We start from the raw sequence: 18,778 nt of genomic DNA on the forward strand, positions 1-18,778 counted from the left end.
GCAATGTCGGAGGGGAAAATACTGTCTTGGGAGCCCTCAGGGTAATGGTGCTTTTAGAGTCCTGGGACCAACCAGCTCCCCTGGGGAGTGGGCAGGCAGGAAACATAGGGCTGAGGACGAGGCCTGAGACCCAGCGCCATTTAAAGGGACCCAGGAGGAGGGCGGGCAAGGCTGAGGTGGACAGATCACTTGAGGCCAGGAGTTCGAGACCAGCCTGGGCAACATGGTGAAACCCCGTCTCTACCAAAAATATGCAAATTAGCCAGGTGTGATGGCGCGGTCCTATAATCCCAACTACTTGGGAGGCCGAGGCAGGAGAATCGCTTGAACCCCGGAGGTGGAGGCTGCAGTGAGCTGAGATCACACCACTGCACTCCAACCTGGGTGACAGAGGGAGACTCCGTCTCAAAAATAATAATAATAATAATAATAATAATTAAAAAGCCGGTAGCGGGGAGGGTGTGCAGGGAGAAAAGCAGCCTGAGAGGTAGGAGGAAGCCTTGAGCTAAAAGGACGATCTGAGAAGGGAGAGGTTGGCTGTGCCAGGCCCTGCCCAGGGTTCCAGTAAAATGTGAATGGAGCAGAGGACACTAGAGGCTGAGAATGGGAGGGGAAGGAGAGTAGGGAGACGTTTGTTAAAAGTACAGAATTACAGTTTGAGAGGAGGGATAAGTTCCATTGTTCTACATCACTGTAAGATGACTATCATTAAAAATAATACAGAGTTTTCAGTAGCTAGGAGACTATCGAATGTTCCCAAAACAAAGAAATGATAAATGCCGGAGATGGTAGATATGCTAATTACCCTGATCTGTTCACCACACACCATCACTATGTAAAAACGTTAACTAGAGAACTGATGCTTGGATTTGGCCAGTGAGAAGTTCCTGGTGGCCAGGCAAGGTGGCTCATGCCTGCCATCCCAGCACTTTGGGGGTCTGAGATTGGAGGACTGCTTGAGGCCAGGAGTTTGAGGCTGCAGCAAACTAGGACTACACTACTGCACTCCAGCCTGGGGAACAGAACAAGACCCCCATCTCTACAAAAAATAAAAATAGCTGGGGATGATGGCGGATGCCTGTGGTCCCAGCTACCTGGGAGACTGAGGTGGGAGGATTGCTTGAACCCGGGTGTTGGAGGCTCCACTGCACTCCAGCCTGGGTGACAGAGTGAGACCCCTGTCTCAAAAAGAAGTTCCCGGTGACTGTGAGGAGTGTTTCAGCAGAACAGAGGGGCCAAGACATGATTGGGAGTGGCAACGGGGAGAAAGGGAGGCAAGAAAGGGAGTTGAGACCAGTCTTTGGAGGAAATAGACCAAAGGAAAGAAAGCCAGGATGTGGGGTCAAGAGAGTGCTTCCCTGCCCATGGGCATTATATTGTCAGCTCCAGAAGCGAATGGAAAGGACCCAGCAGGGGCGTGGTGCAGGTGCTGTGGGTCAGGGGCTGTTTGTGAAGGCGAGTGCTTGAGTTGGCAGGAGGGGCTGGGATCCAGTGTTCAGGCGGGGTGCGAGTGAGGAGCTGGGATTGGAGGGCATGGCCTGTGTCAGAGCACGGTCATGCCACTCACCATCCCAGCAGCAAGCTGAAAGTGTGGGTGCAGCTGGCGGCAGGCTGGTGACTTTGGGAATGGGAAGGGGAGGGAATTCTGTCCCCTGTGTCCTGAATGATTCCCCTGAGGGTTCTGAGTGGTACAGAGAACGCAGTCATAGGTACTACTGACTGGGGGACCTGTCTCCTCAGGAACCTTTAGAAACATTAATCCATTGCATTCTCACCACCACACTGAAAATCAGGCTGACGATTCCGATTTTAGACAGGCAGAAATGAAGAAGGCTCAGAGAGGTGAAGCGACTTGCCAAATGACACACAGGAAGTGGTTAAGCAGAACCCACACTCAGCCCGTTTGACTCGAACCTGAGCTCTTTCCAGGATTCTGAGCAACCTGGGTGAGGATTTGCAGTGTCTGGAGGATCTGGTCAGAAGGATTCTTACAGGTTCAGGGCAGCCCCAGACAAAGAGGGCTGGGATCAGGCCTCCTTGAGGCCACCCTTGAGAGGAGGCAAAATTACATCATTCCTGGAGCCTTCCCACAGAGCTCATTCCAGGCCTCAGCCACGCGGGGCCAAATTTCCTCGTTTCTCCCTCCCAGCCAAGACCTGTTTTGTTACTAAAATGAACACTGCATTTACTTTATTACAAGAACACAGGGCTAGGAGAGGTTGCTCATGACTGTAATCCCAGTGCCTTGGGAGGCCCAGCTGGGAGACTTGCTTGAGGCCAGGAGTTTGAGACCATCCTGGGCAACATAGCTAGACCTGGTCTCTGCAAAAAAAAAAAAAAAAATTAGCTGGATGTGGTGGTATGAGCCTGTGTTCCCAGCTACTGATGAGGCTGAGGTGGGAGGATTGCTTAAGCCTGGGAGGCTGAGGCTGCAGTGACTGCACTCCAGCCTGAGTAACAGAGCAAGACTTTGTTTCTTAAAAAAAAGAAAAGGAAAACAAAATAGCAATAACAGTAATACCTTACATAAAGTGGCCCCACAGCAGAAGATGGACATGGGTCTACAGTAGAAGTGGGACTCGAAAGAGTAGCCTCTAAAGCAAAACAATTTAAAAAGTCTTTCCTGCAGGGCGCGGTGGCTTACACCTGTAATCCTAGCATTTTGGGAGGCCGAGACAGGTGGATCGCTTCAGCCTGGGAGTTCAAGACCAACCAGGGTAACATAGTGAGACCCTGTCTCTCCAAAAATCCAAAAATTAGCTGGGTGCATGCCTGTAGTCCCAGCTACTCAAGAGGCTGAGGCAGGAGGATTGCTTGAGCCTGGGAGGTGGAGGTTGCAGTGAGCTGAGATCGCGCCACTGCACTCCAACCTGGGTGCTAGAGTGAGATCCTGTCTCAAAAATAAAATAAAGCAGCTGGGCGCGGTGGCTTGTGCCTGTAATCCCAGCACTTTGGGAGGCTAAGGTGGGCAGATCACCTGAGGTCAGGAGTTCAAGACCAGCCTGGCCAACACGGTGAAACCCCGTCTCTATTAAAAATACAAAAATTTGCTGGGCGTGGGGGTGCGCATGTGTAATCCCAGCTACTTGGGAGGCTGACACAGGAGAATCGCTTGAACCCGGGAGGCAGAGGTTGCAGTGAGCCAAGATCGTACCATTGCACTCCAGCCTGGGCAATGAGTGAAACTCCATCTCAAAAAAATAAATAAATAAAATAAAGTAAAATAAAATTGATAAAAGTCTTTCTCATTATCTTTATTTTACTTTATTTTTTGAGATGAGATCTTGCTCTGTTGCCCAGGCTGGAGTGCTGTCGCACAAATGGCTCACTGCAGCTTCAATCTCCTGGGCTTAAGCAATCCTCCTGCCTCAGCCTCCCAAGTAGCTGGGACACACAGGTGCTTGCCACCAAGCCCAGCTAATTTTTGTCTCTTTTTTTTGAGACGGAGTCTCGCTCTGTGGCCCAGGCTGGAGTGCAGTGGCACAATCTTGGCTCATTGCAAGCTCACCATCCCAGGTTCACGCCATTCTCCTGCCTCAGCCTCCCAAGTAGCTGGGACTACAGGCGCCTGCCACCACGCCCGGCTAATTTTTTGTATTTTTAGTGGAGAAGGGGTTTCACCGTGTTAGCCAGGATGGTCTCGATCTCCTGACCTCATGATCCGCCCGCCTTGGCCTCCCAAAGTACTGGGATTACAGGTGTGAGCCACAGCACCCACCCGTCTTTTTTGTATTAATAGATATGGGGGTCTCATTTTGCTGTCCAAGCTGGTCTTGAACTCCTAGACTCAAGGGATCCTCCAGCCTGGGCCTCTCAAAGTGCTGGGATTACAGGCTTCTTTCTTATCTTCAAAATATGTTTATTATGTTCCATGCTTGTTTTAATGTTGGACAATGTTTCCTCCAATTCTTCCAGGGAATCTGCTGCTCCAGGAAGATGCCCCCTGGTGTCCCAGCAAGTGGCTGGTATCTCTCTCGGGCACAGGTACCCGGAGAAGCACCATCCAGTGTACCTTAGGGGCTTGGATTTCTTCCCCACATTATCTCAGATAATCCCCCCAAAGACGTGGGGGGGTCTTTTCTAGTTTTCTCTTGAGATTGCCCCTCTCAGGAGACAAATACACCCACTCCAATGTCCTAATCTCAGCCCAAAGAGGATGGAGATGTGGCCTGGTCATGTATAAGAGCCCACACCTCCTGACACTGTACCCAGTGTACATCGCACAGACGTTCAATGGCCCATGGCGTGTTCCCGGAGCCAGAAAGTACCAAGGCCGGCTGCCTCCCCACAATTTGAGAGATGCCAAGGGTGGACGCTCGGCCGCACACACACAATTAGGCATTTATTTTTCCCCAAATGCTAGAAGGGACAGAAGCTGGAAGGGGTGTTTAGATCATGTTTCAGCTGGGAAAACTGAGGCCCACTGAGTGGGCACCAACAATATGCATTTTAAATGTGTTTTAGACTTGAAAAATAAACACAGTAGAACTCCCCTCCCGGCCCCCTCCTCGCCACTCCATTTTATTTTTAATTTAAATTTAAGTTGCAGTACCCCAAAGGACTAGAAAATCAATAAAGGCAAATCTAAACTGAGGTGCATTTTTCGAAGCAAGTGGCCTGAAGTTTTTAAAAAGGTCAATGTCATTAGGAGTAAAAAAAAAAAAAAAGAAAAAAGAAAAAAATAGAAAGAAAAGAAAAAAAAGGCTAAGGAACTCTTCTAGATTAAAGGAAACTAAAGAAACATGGCAACTAACCTACTGTGTGATCCTGTATTAGATTTGAGATAAAAATAAAAGCTATAAAAATATTATTGGGATGGCCGGGTGCGGTGGCTCACACCTGTAATCCCAGCACTTTGGGAGGCCGAGGTGGGCAGATCACAAGGTCAGGAGTTCGAGACCAGCCTGGCCAACATGGTAAAACCCAGTCTCTACTAAAAATGCAAAAAAAAATTAGCCGGGAGTGGTGGCACACACCTGTAATCCCAGCTACTCGGGAGGCTGAGGCAGGAGAATCGTTTGATCCCAGGAGGTGGAGGTTGCACTGAGCGGAGATCGGAGATCACGCTATTGCACTCCAGCCTGGATGACAGAGCAAGACTCTGTCTCAAAAAAAAAAAAATATATATATATATATACATATATATATATATAAAATTGGGAAAATTTGAATGTAGATTTTACAATAGGTAACAAATTGTGCCAATGTTAAGTTTCCTGCAAGTCATAACTATATTGTGGTCACATAGGAGAGTGTCCTTCTTCTTAGGAATGGCCAAGTATTTAAGGATGAAGTGTCATGTCCGCAACTAACTTTCAAATGCTCCAGAAAAAAAATAGTATGTATGCACATACACCCCACCAACAAACACAGGGGCAGAGAAACTCAGTTTAGCAGCATGTTAACAACTGGTCATCCAAGCGAAGGATATATGTGGATTCATTGTTCTGCTCTTAAAATTTTCTGAAGGTTGAAAATTTTCAAAATAAAAAGTTGGAGACAAAGTCAACTCTTCAGGTCTTTGTTTAGTAAAAGTGATCTACTCTTTGTTCTTGCACCGTCTGCAGCAGGAGCTTGGGCCCTCAGAGGTTTATAAACTGGATGGTGAGTGTAGAGTCTCCAATGAGATCCCAGTTCAGCCTCTGACACATGAAGCACCATCGGCCCTGCTAACCCAGAGTCCCCATTGGTTTCGACCGTGCTGTCTCGGAGAACATCTGCCCTCATGTGATTGTGTTTGTGTGTTTCGCACAGTTACTGTTTCAAAAATGCACTGCACTAGACTCATTAATGAGGGAAGCAGCAGGTAGGAATAGCTCGTCCAAAGGAGAAGGGGAGGGATCAAAGTCTGTGTAATCAGGGAAAGAAAGGATGCTGAAATGAGACTGGAAAGGTACATACGAAGGTGGTTAATGTCCTACAGGTTCATAAAACCCAAATTTTTCCCTCCTGCTCAGCTTTAAAAAGATGGGATGTAAGGAGCCTCTCCAAAGTTTTATCAAGCTCTAACTTGGTGAGTAGGTTCTAAAGATACGTGTGCACTTGGGCATCAGGGTTGGGTTAGGCAGGAGGTGGCCCGTGGGAAGTAGCACTTGCTGGCCAGCTCAGCTTAGCCTCTCCACGGTAGGGATGGTCAGGGGTAGGAGGTAGGAGACACATGGTCCAGGGCAGACCAGGCTGAGGCAACGAACAAATGGGGCTTCCATATCTGCACTGCTTCCATCCCCGTCATCTTTGGCTTAATCAGAATTGAGTTATTTCCCAAAGATACAAATCGAGGATCTTACAGAAGCTCTGAGGCTTGGGATAAGTAGATTTTTTTTCTCTTTGGAAGCGGGGGGTGGGGGTGGGGGGCGGTGTTGAAACACAGAAAAATATATTGGGGCCAGATATAAGTAGAAAGGCTCCTTCCCTGAGCTCTGAAACTCCCTCCTGCCACCACACCAGTGTGAGCATGGCACCCCACCCACACCTCCACCAGCACAGTGAATCACAGTGCTGCTTGTCAGGAAAAGTATTTTTAGAACTTATAAGTGCCATTGTCATCAGTGGTTTTAGAAATGCTTGTTTCAGGATGGATGAAATGAAGCGAGGGTGGGCTTAGATGTTCAGGCTGTAGGCCTCCTCCCCAGTAAGTTCTAGAGAGAGGCACAGGTTATCATCATTTTAAAAACTTCTGGGAAGATGAGGGTTTGGCAAAGCCCCTTCTGAATATGAGCAAAAGAGTCATTTTGGGCTCAGGCTCAGGTCGGGGTTCCCAGCAAACCCCATTTCTTTTTTTCTTTTCTTTTTTAGGCAGGGTCTTGCTCTGTTGCCCAGGCTGGAGTGCAGTGGCACAATCTCCGCTGGCTGCAACCTCTGCCTTCTGGGTTCAAGTGATTCTTGTGCCTCAGCCTCCCAAGTAGCTGGGATTACAGGCATGCCCCATCATGCCAGGCTAATTTTTTTCTTTTTTTTTTTCAGTAAAGATGGGGTTTCGCCATTGGCCAAGCTGGTCTTGAACTCCTGGCCTCAAGTGATCTGCCCACCTCGGCCTCTCAAAGTGCTGGGATTCCAGGCCAGAGCCACTGCACCGGGCCAAACCTCACTTCGTTTGCCATCAGGGGACTGCATGCGTAAGCATAGCCTAGCAAGAAGCTGCTGGTTCCAGCCAGGTGAGGGAGGGCAAGAAGAACTCATGGGAAAAAGGCAAACTGGATCCCTACCTCACTCTAGACATCAGTCAATTCTACGAATTAAAAATCAAATACACAAAAATAAAACAGAACAGTTTCACAATCTTGGGCGGGAAAGCATTTATAAGCATTACACCAAAGGCTGAAGCCATAAAGGAAAAGAATGATGAATTGGCTATAAAAATTTTTAAATTTGGTGTCATGAACAAAGTTAAAAATAAATAACAAGCTGGAAAAAATTTAATGTATGTCAAAAAGTCATATTTCTAGTTCTTAAAAAATACTCAATAGAAGTAAACATAGCCAGGGTGGAGAATGTAGACAGGCAATTCATGAAGAATGCCCTCTTAGTGACCAAAAAATGTACTTTAAGAAGTTAAACCATATCATAATTCAAAAGAGGGGTTCTAATTTTAGCCTCTCAAATTTAAAGGATCTGAAAACTCAGCAACACCAGTATCAAAAGGGTAGCAGGAATCTGACGCAATCCTGATGGGATTCCTGCAGAGGAATTTGGCAGATTAGTATTAGGCAGTTTTAATATTTTGCATCCTTTTCTTTTTTTTTTTTTTTTTGAGACAGAGTCTCGCTCTGTTGCCCAGGCTGGAGTGCAATGGCACGATCTCAGCTCACTGCAACCTCCGCCTCTTGGGTTCAAGGGATTCTCCTGCCTCAGTCTCCTGAGAGGCTGGGATTACAGGTGTGCGCTATCACGCCTGGCTAATTTTTGTATTTTTAGTAGAGACGGGGTTTCACCACGTTGGTCAGGCTGGTCTCAAACTCCTGACCTCAGGTGATCCACCTGCCTCCACTTCCCAAAGTGCTGGGATTACAGGTGTGAGCCACCGCGCCCAGCCTTTGCATCCTTTTCATAAAACAGTTTCCACTTGCCTGAATTTACCGTATGGGTTGGCAAATTTTTTCTGTAAAGGGCAGACAGTAAATATTCTAGGCTTTGCAGTCCATTTGGCCTCTGTGGCAACTTTTCAGCTCTGCCACTGTAGTGTGAAAACAGCCACAGATAAGATGTGAACAAATGGGTGTGGCTGTGTTCCAGTAAAACTTTATTTACAATAACAAGCTCCTAGATTTGGCTCATGGGGTCTGTAATTTGCCAACCTCTGATTTACTTTAAAGCAACGATTGCTGCTGTGGGGAAATACTTAGCTATAAGAATGATTATTACACTGCTTTTGTTAATTCCCCAAATTACGTTAAAAAATATATATACACCTGGCTGGGCATGGTGGCTCATGCCTATAATCCCAGCACTTTGGGAGGCCGAGGCAGGCGGATCACGAGGTCAGGAGATCGAGACCATCCTGGCTAACACAGTGAAACCCTGTCTCTATTAAAAATACCAAAAAATTAGACGGGCGTGGCGGCGGGCACCTGTAGTCCCAGCTACTTGGGAGGCTGAGGCAGGAGAATGGCGTGAACCCAGGAGGCAGAGCTTGCGGTGAGCCGAGATTGCACCACTGCACTCCAGCCTGGGCGACAGAGCGAGACTCCGTCTCAAAAAAAAAAAAATAAATAAGTGTATATACGCCCAACAATAAGGAACTGGTATATAAATTTGGTTGTCTTCATGTGATGAAATATCATGTTGCCATTTAAAATTTAAAATGGCAGCATGGCTACCTTGTTATATAGAATTAAGCATGATAGAAAATAGCATACAAATAAACTATTAAATATAAAGAGAGTTTAATGGGCCAGGCATGGTGGCTCACACCTGTAATCCTAGCACCTTGGGAAGCCGAAGCAGGCAGATCACCTGAGGTCAGGAGTTTGAGGCCAGCCTGGCCAACGTAGTGAAACCCCGTCTCTACTACAAATACAAAAATTAGCTGGGTGTGGTGGTGGGCGCCTGTAATCTCAGCTACTCGAGAGGCTGAGGTAGGAGAATTGCTTGAACCCGGGAGGCAGAGATTGCAGTGAGCCGAGATAACATCACTGCACTCCAGCCTGGGCAATAAGAGCAAGACCCTGTTTCAATCAATCAATCAATCAATCAATCAATCAATAAAATAAGGAGAGTTTAATAGGGTTATCATGACAAGATTAACACCAAAAATGAAAACCTATACATCAGTTGTAACCAATTATAAAATATCATAGCAAAAAGATCCTACACATATCAGCAATAAAAACTCCAAATATAGTCACCCTAAGAAGAAAGTGTGCATAACCTATTTAAGAAAATTATAAAACTTTCCGGCCAGACGTGGTGGCTCATGCCTGTAATCCCAGCACTTTGGGAGGCCGAAGCGGGCGGATCACCTGAGGTCAGGAATTTGAGACCAGCCTGGCCAACATAGTAAAACCCCGTCTCTACTGAAAACACAAAAAATTAGCCAGGCATGGTGGTGGGCACCTGTAGTCCCATCTACTAGGGAGGCTGAGGCAGGAGAATCGCTTGGACCTGGGAGGCAGAGGTTGCAGTGAGCGGAGATCCAGCCACTGCACTCCAGCCTGGGCAATAACAGCGAAACTCTGTCTCAAAAAAACCAAAAAACCAAAAAAAAAAAAAAACAACAACAACAACAGAAAACTTTCCTAGAGGGCATAAAAGGCCAGAATAAATGAAGAGATATATGTATTCCTGGATGACAGAATGCAATATTGTAAAGAAGCCAATTTTCTTCAATTAATGCACAAATTTAATTTCAAATATGATCTCCTACAGGATTTGCAATAGAGCTTGAGAAAAAGGCTGTTCCAGAAGAGAAAATATGTAAGAATAACAAAAACAGTTTTTTTTATTTGTTTTTGTGTGTGTGTGTAGGCAGAGTCTCGCTTTGTCGCCCAGGCTTAAGTGCAATGTCGTGATCTCAGCTCACTGCAACCTCCGCCTCCCGGGTTCAAGTGATTCTCCTGCCTCAGCCTCCCGAGTAGCTGGGATTACAGATGTGTGCCACCATGCCTGGTTAATTTTTGTATTTTTAGTAGAGATGGGGTTTCACCATGTTGGTCAGGCTGGTCTCGAACTCCTGACCTCAGGTGATCCACCTGCCTCGGCCTCCCAAAGTGCTCGGATTACAGGCGTGAGCCAACGCACCTGGCCTTAAAGTTTAAAGAAACAAAGAAGGATGAGAGAGCCTTTCCCTATCAGATATCAAACTATAAAGCAAGAGTAACTGAAACTATGGTTTTGGCTTAAAATTAGGTAGACAAACAAATCAATATAACAGACCAGAGTCCAGAAAGAGACCTACGTTTATAAGGTAAGTTAGCATACAATAAAGTTAAAATTTCAAATCAATTGAGAAAGAGGGACTATTCAACATTAGGAACTCAAAGCACTGGCCATATTGAGGAAGTAAGAGTGCCAGATCTCTACTCCCACCAAAAGCAAAAATAAGCTCCAGGTGGATGAAAGAGCTAAGCATAAATACTTCTTTTTCTCAAAAGTATCTGAAAACTATATATAGGAGAATATGTTTATAGCCTGGAGGTACAGAAGGCACAAAATGATACACAAAATGAAAATGGCATAAAAAGATTGATAAATGATGACATCAGAATCAACATTCTGTGTAATAAAACACTCCTAAAACAAGATTAAAACACAAGCAAAATCCATAAAGATTGATAATCAGGATATATAGAGATTTCAACCTGTTGCTGCGGCTCATACCTGTAATCTCAGCACTTTGGGAGGCCGAGGTGGGCAGATCCCCTGAGCACAGGAGTTCAAGACCAGCCTGAGCAACATGCAAAACCCTGTCTCTACCAAAAACAAAACAAACAAACAAACAAACAAACAAAAATTAGCTGGATGTGGTGGCATGTGCCTGTGGTAACCAGCTAACTGCGGGGCCGAGGCAGGTGGATCGCTTGAGCCCGGGAGGCAGAGGTTGCAGTGAGCTGAGATTGCGCCACTGCACTCCAGCCTGGGCAGTACAGCGAGACTGCCTCAAAAAACAAGCAAAAAACAGAATATACAGAGATTTCTTATAAATCAATAAGGAAAAGACAAACAACCATATTGAAAATGGGCAAAGAATATGAATAGCTAATTCGTAAAAGCAGAAATCCAGAGGGTATGGGAAGATAAGAAAAAGATGGTCCGCCTCCCTAGGAAGCTGGGCAGCACAGAGGACGGCAGCAATGGGCTTTCCTCCCCTCAGGCTGCTGAGCCAGAGACCAGCAGGTGGATGGATGGCTTCCGGGGTTGGTGAAGGCCACGGGGAAAGGGGCACTCTCATATACTGCTTGGGTGATACAAACAGTACAGGCTTTGTGGAAGAAAATTTTATTCGTATCTGTTAAAAAACAAAATCTACATACCCTTTGACACAGCAATTCTGCTTCCAGACACCTAGTTCTAGAAATACTTAGACACACACTCAAGGAGCATGGATAAGGATGCTTGCTGTGGGTGCTGTCCTGGGGGTGAAAAGGAGGAGCTCAGCCTGAGCCCTGCAGCCACTGGGTGGACAGGGGGCTGGCTGTCATGAAGGGTGAGGTTCAGGCAGTGGTAGAGGGTGAAGGGCCCCCAGGAAGCTCAGTGCAGGTCCTTCTCCTTTGGGCTGGGGCAGAAGGAGCTAGGGAGGCTTCCTGGAGGAGGCGGTACCTAAGTAAAATTTTTTTTTTTAAGAGAAGCAGTCTCACTATATTGTCCAGGCTGGTCTCAAACTCCTGGGCTCAAGTAATCCTCCCACCGGGTCCCAGGAGCGGGATGGGGGTGTGGAGAGAGGAAGGCTGAGGACAGGAGGACACCCGGTCAGTGGGTGGCAGTGGCTGCGATGGAAGGGGGGAGGCAGGGGTGAGTGGGGAACAGAGGACTCGAGGCAGCTGCATGAGGGGGTGCTGAGGATGACTCTCTGGGTTGGAGGCTACTGACACCATTTGCTGGCCTGGTGGCTACACAGGAGGGGCAGGTGGCCGGATGCCCTCTCCATTTAATGGGGTTCCCTGTTCATCCACCATAGGGTGGATGAACAGGGCCCAGGGCCTTACAGCACTTGTAGGATTAGGGTTCACATCACCGCCTGCTGAGGGGTGACCACGGGCCCCTAGCAACTATCCCATTGCCTTTAGCACCTGAGTGTCGGGCTCTCCACGTGTCTCCATGCCCCCTCCCCACAGGGGCCCCTATAGCATATGGACTAGGGGCTGATAGGCAGCCTGAGCAGGACAGTCCCAGAGGGACTCCCAGGGCGATTCCAGGGACCCCATGCATGGACCCAGGGACCCTGGGGAGTCCTTCAGGACATACCTAACATTCCCTTTGACCAGAAGCAAATTTCCCTGGGTCAGGAAACTCTCTCAACAGCCTGCTCAACAGTTGGGGTTCCCAAGCCTCAAAGTTTCCCTCTGCCAGGGTCTCACAGGGCTCTGGGGATGCAGGTGGAGCCACATCCAGTAAGGTCAGGAACTGGCGCATCCAGGCATTAACTGCCCGGGATAGACTTGCACTGGCCTGAGGTCTGGACAGCAACCCCAGGGGCCCCTGCCTGATGCCCAACGCTAGGGGCTTCTTGGGGCCTGGGAGGGGGTCAAGAAGGGCAGGGTGCTCTCAGGGGCCAGGTAGCAGCTGCTGGCCCACCAGCCAGCACTCAAGCATTCACTGCTTTAACTACGAGCCACATCCAGTGGTTAAGTCAGAGGTCTCTGTCCACACCCTGAGGGGAGGGGGCTGTGCCCGAAAAACAAGCTTCACCTCCCAACACACATGCACGGCACAGGGATGGAGCGCCTGCCATCCCATCTGTGTGTCATCCCCACACCTCCTCAAATCATGCCTTGGGTTTGCGTTCCCTGGGGGCATCTGGGAAGCCTATGTAGTGAGCCAGGCACCTGCTTCTTCTCGGTCTCAGACTGACCCCTAGGGGACAGCTAAGACACAGCAGGGCGCAGAGAGCCGGGCCTGAGAAATTCGGACCTGCCCAGTCCAACCCACTCTGACACCTCACCTGCAGAGCTGTGGTCTTGACCTTGCTATTACAGGAACCTAAGCCAGGAAGGGGACTCATTCACAATCCAGAAGCCGTCTGCCCCGTCAGGCTGGTTTTCGGATTGTGTCCCCTTCCTCTCCCTGCCAACACGCAGGAGCCCATGGCAGGGAATGGAGCCCAGGTCAACCAAGCAGCCCCAGCGAGCATAATGAACAAGGCTGCCACTGTGTCCACAGCTACCGCCATCTCACTAGGCTCTGGCCAACCAAGCCGGGGCCAGACCTCCATGGAGTGCAGAAAGGAGTTCACCCACGAGAAGCTTAAAACCCAAAGCACTGGGAGGCCGAGGCGGGCGGATCATGAGGTCAGGAGATAGAGACCATCCTGGCTAACATGGTGAAACCCCGTCTCTACTAAAAATACAAAAAAAAAAAAATTAGCTGGGCATGGTGGCAGGTGCCTGTAGTCCCAGCTACTCGGGAGGCTGAGGCAGGAGAATGGCATGAACCCGGGAGGCAGAGCTTGCAGTGAACCGAGATTGCACCACTGCACTCCAGCCTGGGCGATAGAGCGAGACTCCGTCTCAAAAAAAAAAAAAAAAAACAACCCAAAGCAACAAACACCTATAGGATTGCAAAGTCCCATGAAGAAACAAGGAGAAGCACCAGGCTTGCTGAGATAGGCTGACGCGGTCTTTCTGCTTTCTCATAACCTCTAGACTTTGGAGGAAAGCAATCTCAGTTTACAAAAAAGAGTACCTTGGTGGAGGCCCACTCTTCTACACCCCCTGCTCATCTTTTCTCCACGTGCCACCTTTTCCAGAGGTGTGAATGGCAGAATGTGGGGGCCACAAAAGCAGCCAAAGACTGCAGGGAACACGTCACCCATACCCCAACTCCCACCCCGCCTCCCCAGGCCTCGGCTCCACTCTGCCCTCCAGTTCCTGGGGCAGGGCTTTACTTAACATAATTTTGCAACACCAGTATCCAAGGGTAAACTGAAAAATGCAAATGGTAACTTCAGCACCATTTTCTTACAGCAGCAGGCGGCAAGGAATTAGCACGTATTAGGGGTCTGTCTTTCCACTGAACTTTCACAACAGACCCTCCAGATTGGCACAGCAAGCCCTGTTTTACAGCTGAGGACACTGAGGCTCAGAGAGGTTGAGAAGAACGTGCTCGGGTTCCATGGCCTGTCCTGGGTGGCCCACGTGGGTATGGACCCAGTCCTGCACACCTCTGCACGCTGCCTCCTGCTCAGCAATCCAGGAAGGGCCCCCCCAACAACGTTCCTGGGGCACTCAGTATTTGTCCCACAGTAGAGGTCCTCTTTCCTAATCCTGGTTCCATTAGCTGGCCCCAAATACATATTCAACGCCTGCTTGCTGGACCCATCAAGACAGGCCTGGAGCCATCACTGCTGGCATGGGCATGGGCCTGGGGCCCAGCTATCTCCACGCATCCCTGAGGGCTCTTGCTTTGAGCACAGCAGCCTGAGGCCTAGCCACCTGACTCCCAGCCTGGGGGCCCTGGCCCACAGTTGGTGCCTGGCTTTGGTCTCTGCCACCGTGGATTTGGCAGCCCTCAGCACTGTGTCCCTCTCTGTGGACTGTCCCTCCTCCAGTCCTGCCCAGGGAACCCAACCCTGACCCCATGATCCAGCTGGATTCCAAGAGGCCTACCATCAGCCAAAGTGGCCTCTGGGGTCCTGGATCTCCTTCAGCTATAAACATACTCATGTTTTGGGGTCCGGAGGAGGTACCCATCAGAACTGGGGAAAAGGTTTGAGGGTTGGGCTGGGTAAGAAATCAAAATCATCCTCTTCTAGTTCTGGGTGTTGCCACCAGGAGGGACCTCGCTGGTTGTCAGCTTGTGCACCTTCAACTGTTTCTCTGTAGGATGAAGCTGCACTGTTTGGAAAACTAGTTCAAAGTTTTATAAGAAACACACCACTAGGAGATGATAACAGTAAAACAGAGCCTTGGGGACTGTGGTCTTTGTCCCGCTTCCTGATACAGAGCTTCAGGATGGGGCTGGTCACCAGAAAGATCAAGCATACAATAAGGTGGGAACTTTCTCACGTTCCCACCTACCCCCAACCTCCAGGCAGAGGAGAAGGGCTGGAGACTGGGTTGTAAAAACTGTTTGATTTTTGGAGATGAGTCTGGCTCTGTCACCCAGGCTGGCTGGAGTGCAGTAGCACAATCACAGCTCGCTGAAGTCTCAAACTACTGGGCTCAAGTGCTCCTCCCACCTCAGTCTCCCCAGTAGCTGAGACTACAGGTGTGCACCACCACATCCAGCTAATTTGAAATTTTTATGTAGAGACGGGGTCTCACCATCTTGCCCAGGCTGGTCTCAAACTCCTGGGCTCAAGCTGTCCTCCTGCCTCAGCATCCCAAAGTGCTGGGATTACAAGCATCAGCCATCACGCCAGGCCTACAAATTCTTGAAGGATGAGATGCAGAGAGCCTGGGTGCTGGTAGCATGGTGATGTGCTGGGAGGCAGTGCCCCTAAGCGAAGGTGCGGAAGCTCTGCATCCCCACTCCCCATACCCTGTCTTGTACATCTCTTCCGTGTGGCTAATCCTGAGTTGTATCCTTTGTAATACGCTGATTATAGTAAGTACAACCATTTCCTGAGTGTTTCCAGTGAATTACCCAGCCTGAGGGAGGTGGTCCTGGGAACCCTGTGTTTGCAGTTATCCAGGAAGAACTGCAGCTGGCGTGGGAGGTGGGGCAGTCTCATGGGGTTGACCTTGACTCGTGGAGTCTGTGCTAACACTGGGTAGTTAGTGGCAGGTGGAACTGACTGCTGGACACCAGTTAGTGTCAGAGAATTGGAGAATTTGTTGTTGTTTGAAAACAAACAAACAGGAAGTGTTCAGCTCAGACAGCGATGGTGCAGAAGAAAAGGAAACAATTCTAGTCCTGCCTCCCCTCCACTTGTCACTTTCCCTATCTGGAACTCAGTTTCTCCTCCGTGCCACAGATGGGGAATAAAGTTGCTGGGTGAGGACCCTCAGCTGTTACACATTCTGCTGGGGCTTCCCAAGGGGCCTCAGGACTCCTGTTCCAAAAACTATTTCTTGACTTTGATGCTCAAGAAGGGTCCTCAGAGGGAGGTTCTGGGTCCTCCCAGATACTGAAAATGGAGCAAAGGTGAGACCAAGAAGGAGGAGGCAGAGCCATGGAGGTCCTTGAGGCCCCCCAAACCTTACCTGCTCCACGCAGTCTGGGATCTCCGGCGCGCACGGCAGCGTCCCCGCGCTCTCCACCGACAGCACATCCTTCAGCAGCTCCTCGCACCCTGAGCAGACAGGCAGACACACAGGACAGTGAGGGGTTGAGCCTCAGCCTGGGATGGCTGCTCTGCTTCTGACTAACGGGCATGGGGCGGGAAGGGCTGAGGTGGGGGCCCGAGGCTCCAGGAGGCCAGCTGAGCACTGGAAGGCAGGGATGGAGCCCAGGCGGTGGGGAACTCAGCTCAAGGCACTGTGGAGGGAGCTGCGAGAGGCCCTTGTCCTCTGGGACTAATTCCCACACACAGAGGGCAGGCTGGGGCAACAGGAAGGAAGGAGGCCTTCCTGGGGGAGGGGACCTAAGGCAGTGCTGCCCACCTGGCTCGCAGGGACTCCAAACGACTGTGCCAGCCTCTAGAGAAAGCAAACACACCCATTCCCCCGAGGCTGGGCGCCCCCCGTGTCCTGCAGACCCTGGGACGTCCAGGACAGGGCCGCCCGCAGGACAGGGCCGCCCGCAGGACAGCTGCAGTTCCTGCTGACTCTGTACATGGCTGGCCTCGCTCCTGAGTTCCCAACCAAATGCCCCAAGGTTGTACTGAACTGGGAGGGGGACCTGACAAAACGCCTGGCACAGGCACATGGCAGGTGCAGCCTGCAGTGGCCCATTGTCAAATCCACACAGAAGACCTTCCCTGGGCACCTTCTGTGTTCTGTGCCCCCTGCACCGTGTATTTGTTTCCCTTCATCCCTCACCCTGCATCCTTCCACCCTCCCAGCACTCATAGGCACCCCACAGAAAAGGGCTCAACTTGATCTGAGCCAGACAGGAAACCATGGCTTCCTTCACAGATAACCAGACACCCTGGGACTCCAGAAGTGACTGCATTCTCTCTGCAGCTAGTGGGGAGGCCTTAGCAAGCCCACCTGGCTGGTGACCTATGCCACTGTCTCAGATTTTTTTCTTTTTTGAGACAGGTTCTTACTCTGTTACCCAGGCTGGAGTGCAGCGGCGTGACCTCAGCTCACTGCAGCCTCAACTTCCTGGGCTCAGGTGATCCTCCCACCTTAGCCTCCCAGGTAGCTGGGACCACAGGCACACACCAGAAAGCCCGGCTAATTTTTTGTATTTTTTGTAGAGACGAGGTTTCGCCATGTTGGCCAGGCTGGTCTCAAACTCCTGGACTCAAGTGATCCACCTGAGATCAAGCAATCTGCCTGCCTCGGCCTCCCAAAGTGCTGAGACTATAGGTGTGAGCCACCGTGCCTGGCCCTCACTGTCTCAGATAAACAGCTCAGTAGTAAGTGAGTGGCCATATTCTGATTCCTGCAAGTTTCTCACAACTGGCCTTTGAATTTTTGGGACAAGACAGAGGGATTTATATTGTCCCCTTAAAACTGGAAGCGGGGGCAAGGAAGAAAGGCAGGAATTAGGAAGAATTCAGAGAAAGAGAGAGCAGGCCATGGAGGCCGATGCCTGTAATCCCAGAACTTTGGGAGGCTGAGGTGGGAGGGTCACTTGATCTCAGGAGTTCAAGACCAGGCTGGACAACGTGATGAAACTCCATCTCTACTTAAAATACAAAAATTAGCCAGGCGTGGTGGTGTACCTCCTGTCGTCCCAGCTACTCAGGAGGCTGAGGCAGGAGGATCGCTTGAGCCCAGGAGGCTGAAGCTGCAGGGAGCCATGAGAGTGCCGCTGCACTCCAGTAGCCTGGGCGACAAAGCCAGACCTTGTCGCAAAAAAAAAAAAAAAAAAAAAAAGAGGAGGCGGGAGCAGGGAGGACACAAAAGCAGCAGCTCAGAGGGAGGCGGGCAGTCATGTGACCAGCGCTTTGTCCAGGTTTGCCCAGGACTGCCCTGGTCTTAAAAGTGGAGTCCCTCCCACATCCCAGGAGACTCACTGGGTTTTGTCATCCCAGAGCGGGAGAGAGAGGAAGAGGACAGAAAAGCAGGGAAGGAGGCTTTCTCCAGAGGCGGGCAGACAAGGGGAAGGGCAGAAGTGACCTCCATGGGTGAGACCACAGCCCCCCACGGCTGGGGCAACTGTGTCCTTCCCCTCTGGCCCCCCAGGAAGCCAGAGGCAGAACTGATTTCTGGCCCATCCTGGGCTCTGGGACCCCTGTGGGGAGGAATCCAGGCTGGGGCCCCAGTCACACCAGCTTCCCCAGCTGGGCAGGACCCGAGAGCACCTGGGAAAGCCTCCCAGGAAGACCTCACCTTTCATGGCGAACACCCCCCGGCAAAAGTCCTTGAAGTTGATTCTCCCCAGGTCGTTGGGATCCAAATATTTCACAAGTTTTTCCACCTGTGGGAAGGAAGCAGGGACAGGTGTGAGACACCCAAGGATCCCCTAAAGACTCAGGGAGCTGGGCGGGGAGGCTGGGAGGGAGGGAGGGACACCAGTGTCCCCACCCAGTCCTCTTACCCTCACCCTGGGGTCAGTATCGGCCATGGGG

General features: G+C 50.1%; 1 protein-coding gene across 2 annotated transcripts in view; it reads right to left on the reverse strand.

Moving 5' to 3' along the window:
• The window catches only part of RAB11FIP4 (RAB11 family interacting protein 4), a 143,029-nt gene that overhangs the window by 85,655 nt on the left and 38,596 nt on the right, over positions 1–18,778 (reverse strand). For both annotated transcript variants that reach the window (XM_054459926.2, XM_054459927.2), the window contains exons 2-3: positions 18,540–18,627; positions 16,299–16,387 (exon numbers count right to left, since the gene is read on the reverse strand). In XM_054459926.2, the coding sequence (XP_054315901.2) occupies positions 16,299–16,387; positions 18,540–18,627 (177 nt within the window). The remainder of the gene's footprint in view (positions 1–16,298; positions 16,388–18,539; positions 18,628–18,778) is intronic.

The sequence above is a fragment of the Pongo pygmaeus genome, chromosome 19 (assembly GCF_028885625.2).
Source record: "Pongo pygmaeus isolate AG05252 chromosome 19, NHGRI_mPonPyg2-v2.0_pri, whole genome shotgun sequence".
NCBI classification, from domain to species: domain Eukaryota; kingdom Metazoa; phylum Chordata; class Mammalia; order Primates; family Hominidae; genus Pongo; species Pongo pygmaeus.